At 59.0% G+C, this 11,280-nt stretch overlaps 1 protein-coding gene across 1 annotated transcript; it reads left to right on the forward strand.

Moving 5' to 3' along the window:
- The first annotated feature begins 494 nt into the window (after window positions 1–494).
- zdhhc24 (zDHHC palmitoyltransferase 24) lies at window positions 495–11,245 on the forward strand. The gene is made up of 4 exons (XM_078208528.1): window positions 495–1,434; window positions 3,973–4,250; window positions 5,779–6,101; window positions 10,606–11,245. The coding sequence occupies exons 1-3, from the start codon at window positions 1,076–1,078 to the stop codon at window positions 6,084–6,086; spliced, it is 945 nt and encodes a 314-aa protein (XP_078064654.1). The 5' UTR covers window positions 495–1,075; the 3' UTR covers window positions 6,087–6,101; window positions 10,606–11,245.
- The last annotated feature ends 35 nt before the right edge of the window (window positions 11,246–11,280 follow it).

Raw genomic sequence — 11,280 nt, forward strand, 5'->3', positions numbered from 1 at the left:
CGCCGGAAACTGATTTTATTCCCCATTTTAACCCTCCATTTACCCCCCGGTCAGAGACCCCATTGGCTGGCCGGGACTCGGAACAGGGCAGTGATTGGCTGCCGGGCCCAGGGCAGTGATTGGCTGCCGTGGCCAGGAAAGTGATTGGCCGCCGGGGCCAGGAAGGTCATTGGCTGTCCTTGCAGTCTGTCACTGATTGGCTTGTATCTGGCACGGTCCAGTCGTGTGATTGGCTCTGCCGACCCTCAGCAGTTGATTGGGTGACCCGCTTCTCGGCAGCTGATTGGATGACCCGGGACCAAGCTCCAGCCGATGATTGGCTGTATTGTTCTACTGTCCGTGTCGTGGATTGGCTGTCCCGGATTCCTGTCACTGATTGGCTGTCCCATGCCCAGGAACTTCCCGTTGATTGGATGTCCCGAGCCAGGGTGCAAGCTGCTGATTCAGCTGCACCCGGGCCCCGCCCCCTGCCCGAAGGGGCGGGGCTTCTCCTCAGACCGGAAGTGGGAAGCTGAAGTTGAGGATTGGCTGCAAGGGTGGGGGGCAATTGGCCTCAGGTTGGGCCTGTCGACCTCCAGAGGGGTCACCTGACCAGAGGTTCGGCCACTTGACCTTGGTTTGGGCCACTTGACCACAGTTTGGGCCACTTGACCTCTGTTTGGGCCACTTGACCTTAGTTTTGGCCAGTTGACCTCAGAAAGTGTCCTTGAGATCAGTTCGGGTCAGTTGGACGCATGGGGGATCAGTTGCCCTCGAGTGGGAATTAATTGACCTCAGGTTGGGCCAGTTGACTTCAAAGAGGGTCCGGCTAACCTCAAGGGGCTGTCAGTTGACCCCAGGGTTGGTCCAGTTGACCCCAGGGTTGGACCTTTTGACCCAAGGTTGGTCCAATCGACCCTAGGGTTCGCACAGTTGACCTCAGCGGGGGTGGTGTTGGTTTATCTCACATGGTCACAGTTGACCTGAGGAGGGGTCAGTTGAACTTGATTGGTTTCAGTTGACCTAAAGTGGGGTCAGTTGACCCCCCACCCCCGCCGAAGTGAACCCCGTTGGCCCCAGGTGGGCTCTGACGAGGATGGGGGTGCTGGAACGTTTTGAACTTGCCCTCTGCGTCCCCCTGTGCATGACCTCCGTCATGACCCTGTCGGTCTCCCTGGAGATGGTTTACGTCATCCTGTCTGATCCCCGCTTGGCCCCGACCCCCAGGGTGGGCAGCGGGGCACCAGGTCTGGCCACCGAGCCCTGGGGTCCTGAGGGGATCCTGGCAGTGGGAGCCACCCCGGGGCTGGCGCTGGGAGCTTGGCGTGTCATCCACCTCACATTGCTGGCCTTCATCTTGGGCAACATCGTTGGCAACCTTTGTCTCTTCATCAGAAGGAACCCCAGCATCCGAGGAGTGTTCCTGTCCGACCGTTCACTGGGGCAGGGATGGGGGTACGTAGCTGGCATCGCCAGCACATGAAGGGCGGTAAAGGTTGGTTGGCATCGATCGAGATCAGAGACAGAGAAAGGATTGAAGTAAAATGGCAATGACTCCCTACCATTTCACCTCAATCCTTGAAGGGGATTGGGATTGTGTACAGTGGGAGTGAATGGGAAGGGGTTTGGGTCCATTGGGATTGTGTACAGTGGGAGTGAATGGGAAGGGGTTTGTGATTGGGATTGTGTACAGTGGGAGTGAATGGGAAGGGGATTGGGGTTGGGATTGTGTACAGTGGGAGTGAATGGGAAGGGGATTGGGGTTGGGATTGTGTACAGTGGGAGTGAATGGGAAGGGGATTGGGGTTGGGATTGTGTACAGTGGGAGTGAACGGGAAGGGGATTGCGAATGGGATTGTGTTCAGTGGGAGTGAACAGGAAGGGGATTGGGGTTGTGCACAGTGGAAGTGAACGGGAAGTGGTTTGGAATTGTGTACAGTGGGAGTGAATGGGAAGGGGATTGGGATTGTGTACGTTGGGAGCGAACAGGAAAGTGTTGGGATTGTGTACAGTGGGAGTGAACGGAAACACATTGGGAATTGGATTGTGTACAATGGGAGTGAACAGGAAGGGGATTGGGATTGTGGACAGTGGGAGTGAACGGGAAGGGGTTTGGGTTGATTGGGATTGTGGATAGTGGGAGCGAACGGGAAAGGGATTGGGATTGTGTACAGTGGGAGTGAACGGGAAAGGGATTGGGATTGTGTACAGTGGGAGTGAACGGGAAGGGGATTGGGATTGTGGACAGTGGGAGTGAACGGGAAAGGGATTGGGATTGTGTACAGTGGGAGTGAACGGGAAAGGGATTGGGATTGTGGACAGTGGGAGTGAACGGGAAAGGGATTGGGATTGTGTACAGTGGGAGTGAACGGGAAGGAGTTTGGGATTGGGATTGTGTACAGTGGGAGTGAACGGGAAGGGGATTGGGATTGTGGACAGTGGGAGTGAACGGGAAAGGGATTGGGATTGTGGACAGTGGGAGTGAACGGGAAAGGGATTGGGATTGTGTACAGTGAGAGTGAACGGGAAGGGGATTGGGATTGTGATTGTGTACAGTGGGAGTGAATGGGAAACGGATTGGGAATGGGATTGTGTAGAGTGGGAGTGAATGGGAAGAGGATTGGGATTGTGTGCAGTGGGAGTGAACGGGAAAGGATTCGGGATTGAGATTGTGTACAGTGGGAATGAACGGGAAGGGATTTGGGATTGTGATTGTGTACAGTGGGAGTGAACAGGAAGGGGATTGGGATTGTGTACAGTGGGAGTGAACGGGAAGGGGATTGGGATTGTGTACAGTGGGAGTGAACGGGAAGGGGATTGGGATTGTGTACAGTGGGAGTGAACGGGAAGGGGATCGGGATTGTGTACAGTGGGAGTGAACGGAAAGGGGATTGGGATTGTGTACAGTGGGAGTGAACGGGAAGCGGATTGGGATTGTGTACAGTGGGAGTGAACGGGAAGGGGATCGGGATTGTGTACAGTGGGAGTGAACGGAAAGGGGATTGGGATTGTGTACAGTGGGAGTGAACGGGAAGCGGATTGGGATTGTGTACAGTGGGAGTGAACGGGAAGGGGATTGGGTTTGGGATTGGGATTGTGTACAGTGGGAGTGAACGGGAAGGGGATTGGGATTGTGTACAGTGGGAGTGAACGGGAAGGAGTTTGGGATTGGAATTGTGTACAGTGGGAGTGAACGGGAAGGGGTTTGGGTTGATTGGGATTGTGTACAGTGGGAGTGAATGGGAAAGGGATTGGGAATGGTATTGTGTAGAGTGGGAGTGAATGGGAAGAGGATTGGGATTGTGTGCAGTGGGAGTGAACGGGAAAGGATTTGGGATTGGGATTGTGTACAGTGGGAATGAACGGGAAGGGATTTGGGATTGTGATTGTGTACAGTGGGAGTGAATGGGAAGGGGATTGGGATTGTGTACAGTGGGAGTGAACAGGAAGGGGATTGGGATTGTGTACAGTGGGAGTGAACGGGAAGGGGTTTGGGATTGTGTACAGTGGGAGTGAACGGGTAGGGGTTTGGGATTGTGTACAGTGGGAGTGAACGGGAAGAGGATTGGGATTGTGTGCAGTGGGAGTGAACGGGAAAGGATTTGGGATTGGGATTGTGTACAGTGGGAATGAACGGGAAGGGATTTGGGATTGTGATTGTGTACAGTGGGAGTGAACAGGAAGGGGATTGGGATTGTGTACAGTGGGAGTGAACGGGAAGGGGATCGGGATTGTGTACAGTGGGAGTGAACGGGAAGGGGATCGGGATTGTGTACAGTGGGAGTGAACGGGAAGGGGATCGGGATTGTGTACAGTGGGAGTGAACGGGAAGGGGATCGGGATTGTGTACAGTGGGAGTGAACGGGAAGGGGATCGGGATTGTGTACAGTGGGAGTGAACGGGAAGGGGTTTGAACCCAGCAGTGGGGATGTTTCTGTGTGGGACGGGGAGGTGGTGTGATGTGTGTGATTGAGATGTGTGTCTCTTGGACAGGTATTGCTATGTGTGTGAATCTCACACCCCCCAGCGCTGCTCTCACTGCTACGACTGCAAGGTTTGCGTCCTCCGCCGCGACCATCACTGCGTGTTCTTCGGCCAGTGTGTGGGTCACGCCAACTACAGATACTTCCTGTGTTGTATCTCCCACCTCTGGCTGGGCCTCCTGTATGCCATTGTGCTCAATACCGAGATCTTCATCGAATTCCTACAAGAGGGAGTCTCTCTGCACAGTCTCTTCCTCCTAATCATGCCCTGGGCGATGCTGATTACAGGTAAGGTATATTCCTGCAACGGGGAATGTCTAACTCTGACTGACTCTGCCCTCTTCCCGCCAAAAATACCACCCTTCCAACATCCCGAATGCACAGTAACTCCGAGTGTGGGATACGGAGACCGGGACTGTGCGCAGTAACTCCGAGTGTGGGATACGGAGACCGGGACTGTGCGCAGTAACTCCGAGTGTGGGATACGGAGACCGGGACTGTGCGCAGTAACTCCGAGTGTGGGGATAGGGAGACCGGGACTGTGCGCAGTAACTCCGAGTGTGGGGATAGGGAGACCGGGACTGTGCGCAGTAACTCCGAGTGTGGGGATACGGAGACCGGGACTGTGCACAGTAACTCCGTGTGTGGGGATACGGAGACCGGGACTGTGCGCAGTAACTCCGAGTGTGGGGATACGGAGATCGGGACTGTGCGCAGTAACTCCGAGTGTGGGATAGGGAGACCGGGACTGTGCGCAGTAACTCCGAGTGTGGGGATAGGGAGACCGGGACTGTGCGCAGTAACTCCGAGTGTGGGGATACGGAGACCGGGACTGTGCGCAGTAACTCCGAGTGTGGGGATAGGGAGACCGGGACTGTGAGCAGTAACTCCGAGTGTGGGATAGGGAGACCGGGACTGTGCGCAGTAACTCCGAGTGTGGGGATACGGAGACCGGGACTGTGCGCAGTAACTCCGAGTGTGGGGATACGGAGACCGGGACTGTGCGCAGTAACTCCGAGTGTGGGGATACGGAGACCGGGACTGTGCGCAGTAACTCCGAGTGTGGGATAGGGAGACCGGGACTGTGCGCAGTAACTCCGAGTGTGGGGATACGGAGACCGGGACTGTGCACAGTAACTCCGAGTGTGGGGATAGGGAGACCGGGACTGTGCACAGTAACTCCGAGTGTGGGATACGGAGACCGGGACTGTGCGCAGTAACTCCGAGTGTGGGATACGGAGACCGGGACTGTGCGCAGTAACTCCGAGTGTGGGGATACGGAGACCGGGACTGTGCGCAGTAACTCCGAGTGTGGGGATAGGGAGACCGGGACTGTGCGCAGTAACTCCGAGTGTGGGGATACGGAGACCGGGACTGTGCACAGTAACTCCGAGTGTGGGGATAGGGAGACCGGGACTGTGCACAGTAACTCCGAGTGTGGGATACGGAGACCGGGACTGTGCGCAGTAACTCCGAGTGTGGGATACGGAGACCGGGACTGTGCGCAGTAACTCCGAGTGTGGGGATAGGGAGACCGGGACTGTGCGCAGTAACTCCGAGTGTGGGATACGGAGACCGGGACTGTGCGCAGTAACTCCGAGTGTGGGATACGGAGACCGGGACTGTGCACAGTAACTCCGAGTGTGGGATACGGAGACCGGGACTGTCCGCAGTAACTCCGAGTGTGGAGATAGGGAGACCGGGACTGTGCGCAGTAACTCCGAGTGTGGGATAGGGAGACCGGGACTGTGCGCAGTAACTCAGAGTGTGGGGATACGGAGTTTGGTTAATCTGCTGTTTGATCTTTCTCCCACAGGCCAAGTGAGTTTCCCTGTGTTCTGCTTTGCCTTTGTCGCTGACACATGCGTGGTGGGATTTCTCTTTGTGTCTGCATTCCTGCTCTTCCACCTGCAGTTGCTGTGGCGTGGACTCACTACCAAGGAGTGGAGCGCAGGGCGATACGGGCTGTACGACCTGGGTTGGCGCCGGAATGTCACGCAAGTCCTGGGGGAGCGCTGGTATCTGGCCTGGCTCTGCCCTCTCCTGCCCTCTGAACTTCCAGGCGACGGGGTCACCTTTGAGATGAGGCCCCTGGCAGCCCACAAGCCCACCAACCTGTTCTGACCAACCCCATCCCAGGTAAGCGAGGGGGGAGTTCGGGGGTGGTTAGAGGAATGGGGGGTGTCGGGAGGTTGACCAGGGCAAGTTCAGGATGGAAAGTGTGGCGCTCCCTCAGCACTGACCCTCCCGCAGTGCGGCGCTCCCTCAGCACTGACCCTCCCACAGTGCGGCGCTCCCTCAGCACTGACCCTCCCACAGTGCGGCGCTCCCTCAGCACTGACCCTCCCACAGTGCGGCGCTCCCTCAGCACCGACCCTCCCACAGTGCGGCGCTCCCTCAGCACCGACCCTCCCACAGTGCGGCGCTCCCTCAGCACTGACCCTCCCGCAGTGCGGCGCTCCCTCAGCACTGACCCTCCCGCAGTGCGGCGCTCCCTCAGCACTGACCCTCCCGCAGTGCGGCGCTCCCTCAGCACTGACCCTCCCGCAGTGCGGCGCTCACTCAGCACTGACCCTCCCGCAGTGCGGCGCTCCCTCAGCACTGACCCTCCCGCAGTGCGGCGCTCCCTCAGCACTGACCCTCCCGCAGTGCGGCGCTCCCTCAGCACTGACCCTCCCGCAGTGCGGCGCTCACTCAGCACTGACCCTCCCGCAGTGCGGCGCTCCCTCAGCACTGACCCTCCCGCAGTGCGGCGCTCCCTCAGCACTGACCCTCCCGCAGTGCGGCGCTCCCTCAGCACCGACCCTCCCACAGTGCGGCGCTCCCTCAGCACTGACCCTCCCACAGTGCGGCGCTCCCTCAGCACTGACCCTCCCACAGTGCGGCGCTCCCTCAGCACTGACCCTCCCGCAGTGCGGCGCTCCCTCAGCACTGACCCTCCCACAGTGCGGCGCTCTCTCAGCACTGACCCTCCCGCAGTGCGGCGCTCCCTCAGCACTGACCCTCCCGCAGTGCGGCGCTCCCTCAGCACTGACCCTCCCGCAGTGCGGCGCGCCCTCAGCACTGACCATCCCGCAGTGCGGCGCTCCCTCAGCACTGACCCTCCCACAGTGCGGCGCTCCCTCAGCACTGACCCTCCCACAGTGCGGCGCTCCCTCAGCACTGACCCTCCCGCAGTGCGGCGCTCCCTCAGCACTGACCCTCCCGCAGTGCGGCGCTCCCTCAGCACTGACCCTCCCGCAGTGCGGCGCTCCCTCAGCACTGACCCTCCCGCAGTGCGGCGCTCCCTCAGCACTGACCCTCCCGCAGTGCGGCGCTCCCTCTGCACTGACCCTCCCGCAGTGCGGCGCTCCCTCAGCACTGACCCTCCCGCAGTGCGGCGCTCCCTCAGCACTGACCCTCCCGCAGTGCGGCGCTCCCTCAGCACTGACCCTCCCGCAGTGCGGCGCTCCCTCAGCACTGACCCTCCCGCAGTGCGGCGCTCCCTCAGCACTGACCCTCCCGCAGTGCGGCGCTCCCTCAGCACTGACCCTCCCGCAGTGCGGCGCTCCCTCAGCACTGACCCTCCCACAGTGCGGCGCTGCCTCAGCACTGACCCTCCCACAGTGCGGCGCTCCCTCAGCACTGACCCTCCCGCAGTGCGGCGCTCCCTCAGCACTGACCCTCCCGCAGTGCGGCGCTCCCTCAGCACTGACCCTCCCGCAGTGCGGCGCTCCCTCAGCACTGACCCTCCCAAAGTGCGGCGCTCCCTCAGCACTGACCCTCCCGCAGTGCGGCGCTCCCTCAGCACTGACCCTCCCGCAGTGCGGCGCTCCCTCAGCACTGACCCTCCCGCAGTGCGGCGCTCCCTCAGCACTGACCCTCCCGCAGTGCGGCGCTCCCTCAGCACTGACCCTCCCACAGTGCGGCGCTCCCTCAGCACTGACCCTCCCGCAGTGCGGCGCTCCCTCAGCACTGACCCTCCCGCAGTGCGGCGCTCCCTCAGCACTGACCCTCCCGCAGTGCGGCGCTCCCTCAGCACTGACCCTCCCGCAGTGCGGCGCTACCTCAGCACTGACCCTCCCGCAGTGCGGCGCTCCCTCAGCACTGACCCTCCCGCTGTGCGGCGCCCCCTCAGCACTGACCCTCCCGCAGTGCGGCGCTCCCTCAGCACTGACCCTCCCACAGTGCGGCGCTCCCTCAGCACTGACCCTCCCGCAGTGCGGCGCTCCCTCAGCACTGACCCTCCCGCAGTGCGGCGCTCCCTCAGCACTGACCCTCCCACAGCACTGACCCTCCCACAGTGCGCCGCTGCCTCAGCACTGACCCTCCCACAGTGCGGCGCTCCCTCAGCACTGACCCTCCCACAGTGCGGCGCTCCCTCAGCACTGACCCTCCCACAGTGCGGCGCTCCCTCAGCACTGACCCTCCCACAGTGCGGCGCTCCCTCAGCACTGACCCTCCCACAGTGCGGCGCTCCCTCAGCACTGACCCTCCCGCAGTGCGGCGCTCCCTCAGCACTGACCCTCCCGCAGTGCGGCGCTCCCTCAGCACTGACCCTCCCGCAGTGCGGCGCTCCCTCAGCACTGACCCTCCCGCAGTGCGGCGCTCCCTCAGCACTGACCCTCCCTCAGTGCGGCGCTCCCTCAGCACTGACCCTCCCGCAGTGCGGCGCTCCCTCAGCACTGACCCTCCCGCAGTGCGGCGCTCCCTCAGCACTGACCCTCCCACAGTGCGGCGCTCCCTCAGCACTGACCCTCCCACAGTGCGGCGCTCCCTCAGCACTGACCCTCCCACAGTGCGGAGCTCCCTCAGCACTGACCCTCCCACAGTGCGGCGCTCCCTCAGCACTGTCCCTCCCACAGTGCGGCGCTCCCTCAGCACTGACCCTCCCACAGTGCGGCGCTCCCTCAGCACTGACCCTCCCGCAGTGCGGCGCTCCCTCAGCACTGACAGAAGGTTAAAATTGGGACCAGCCCATACAGGGGGGAATATTGGGAAGCGTTTCCCCACACAAAGGGGAGTGGGAGTCTGGAACTCTCTCCCACAGAAAGCTGTGGAGGCTGCGGGGTTTGGCGGGGGGGGGTCAATGATTTGATTTATTATTGTCACATGTATTAGTATTCAGTGAAAAGTATTGTTTCTTGTGTTGTTTCCAGACAAAGCATACCGTTTATAGGGGTTCCGAGTGGGTTAGCGCTGCTGCCTCACAGCGCCAGGGACCCGGGTTTGATTCCCGGCTTGGGTCGCTGTCTGTGCGGAGTCTGCACGTTCTCCCCGTGTCTGCGTGGGTTTCTTGCGCGCTATTCAGACAAAGCATACCGTTCATAGAGAAGGAAAGGAGAGGGTGCAGAATGTAGTGTTACAGTCACAGCTAGGGTGCAGAGAAAGATCAACTTAATATTTGATTTGATTTATTATTGTCATTGAGTCATAGAGGTTTACAGCATGGAAACAGGCCCTTCGGCCCAACTTGTCCATGCAGCCCTTTTTTTTAAACCCCTAAGCTAATCCCAATTGCCCGCGTTTGGCCCATATCCCTCTCTACCCATCGTACCCATGTAACTGTCTAAATGCTTTTTAAAAGACAAAATTGTACCCGCCTCTACTACTACCTCTGGCAGCTCGTTCCAGACACTCACCACCCTCTGTGTGAAAAAATTGCCCCTCTGGACCCTTTTGTATCTCTCCCCTTAAACCTATGCCCTCTAGTTTTAGACTCCCCTACCTTTGGGAAAAGATATTGACTATCTAGCTGATCTATGCCCCTCATTATTTTATAGACCTCTATAAGATCACCCCTCAGCCTCCTGCGCTCCAGAGAAAAAAGTCCCAGTCTATCCAGCCTCTCCTTATAACTCAATCCATCAAGTCCCGGTAGCATCCTAGTAAATCTTTTCTGCGCTCTTTCTAGTTTAATAATATCCTTTCTATAATAGGGTGACCAGAACTGCACACAGTATTCCAAGTGTGGCCTTACCAATGTCTTGTACAACTTCAACAAGACGTCCCAACTCCTGTATTCAATGTTCTGACCGATGAAACCAAGCATGCCGAATGCCTTCTTCACCACTCTGTCCACCTGTGACTCCACTTTCAAGGAGCTATGAACCTGTACCCCGAGATCTCTTTGTTCTGTAACTCTCCCCAACGCCCGACCATTAACTGAGTAAGTCCTGCCCTGGTTCAATCTACCAAAATGCATCCGCACGCATTTGTCTAAATTAAACTCCATCTGCCATTCGTCAGCCCACTGGCCCAATTGATCAAGATCCCGTTGCAATCGGAGATAAACTTCTTCCCTGTCCGCTATGCCTCAGTGGAGGGCAATGTTTTCGTGTGGTACAGGCGCAGAGATGTGCAAAGAAAAAAGGAGTAGCTTTCTCTTCAATCCGTTAAGTTTTACTTTAATTACACCAACAGTGGATACAAGGGTTAAGTTATCTTATCCGAAAATACAGATAGAGCCATACCGTTCATAGAGAAGGAAAGGAGAGGGTGCAGGATGTTGGAAATGTCCCAGCTGAGATTGCGAGATTTCTGTTGGGTAATTTGGGGGAGGGGTCGAGACGGGGGGGTGAAGACACGGATCAGCGGAGCTGGAACACAGAGCCGGGGAGTCAGAGCGAGAGCCCATCTTTACCCGCCGTGATTCTGTTTGCAGGTGGTGGTGTCCCCGCGATTGGATTCACAGCTTACAGCGACCTTGCTGCCCCCCCTCCCTGGCGTCTCCCCGAGGATCGGCCGGGGACCTCACCCAGTGACCATCTGGAAATCCCCGCAGACTCTCCCAGCGCCTCCTCTGCTCACCAGAGTGACGGAAGGCGGAAGAACGTCCGCCGGGGGGGAATCCGGACAGTCAGTGAAGGAACTCAGCGGGAGGGAATGCGAGAGGAGGGGTGAGAGCTGTCCCGCTCTTTGCCCTGTGCGGTGTGCGCCCAGCTGCCCTCCCAGGACCGGGGGGGGGGGGGGGGTGCGTGAAGACCTCGCGTCCCCTCCAAGGCCATGGACCTTGGCGCAATCCTGTGCCCTCCCCTGCTGTGGCGGACGAGGCGGCGCTTCACAACGCAACGGCGGGGAGGCGTGAGCGGCGGGGAACCATCGGGGAGAGGGGCTGCAGGGGAATGCATCGTGTTTCGCTGTGTGTGTGTGTGTGGGAGGGAGGGAGGGACAGGGAGTTCCTTTTTTTTTAAACAAAGGTTTTTGTTGGCGATCATTGGGCTGACTGGTGAATATGACGGCTTCCACAGCCAAACAGCAGAACAAGATCTTGGATGTTTCTTCACCGACTCCACGGGTCTGTATCCTGGGGGGGGGGGGGGCGCTGGGCAAGGCCCAG

Source organism: Mustelus asterias, unplaced genomic scaffold (genome assembly GCF_964213995.1).
Source record: "Mustelus asterias unplaced genomic scaffold, sMusAst1.hap1.1 HAP1_SCAFFOLD_3884, whole genome shotgun sequence".
NCBI lineage: Eukaryota > Metazoa > Chordata > Chondrichthyes > Carcharhiniformes > Triakidae > Mustelus > Mustelus asterias.

Bases quoted from the DNA above. Each gene is read 5' to 3' on its own strand.
- zdhhc24 (XM_078208528.1), top strand. From the start codon at position 1,076: ATGGGGGTGCTGGAACGTTTTGAACTTGCCCTCTGCGTCCCCCTGTGC. The intron at 1,435-3,972 runs GTACGTAGCTGG...TCTCTTGGACAG, and splicing joins TCACTGGGGCAGGGATGGGG to GTATTGCTATGTGTGTGAAT. The intron at 4,251-5,778 runs GTAAGGTATATT...TTTCTCCCACAG, and splicing joins CTGGGCGATGCTGATTACAG to GCCAAGTGAGTTTCCCTGTG.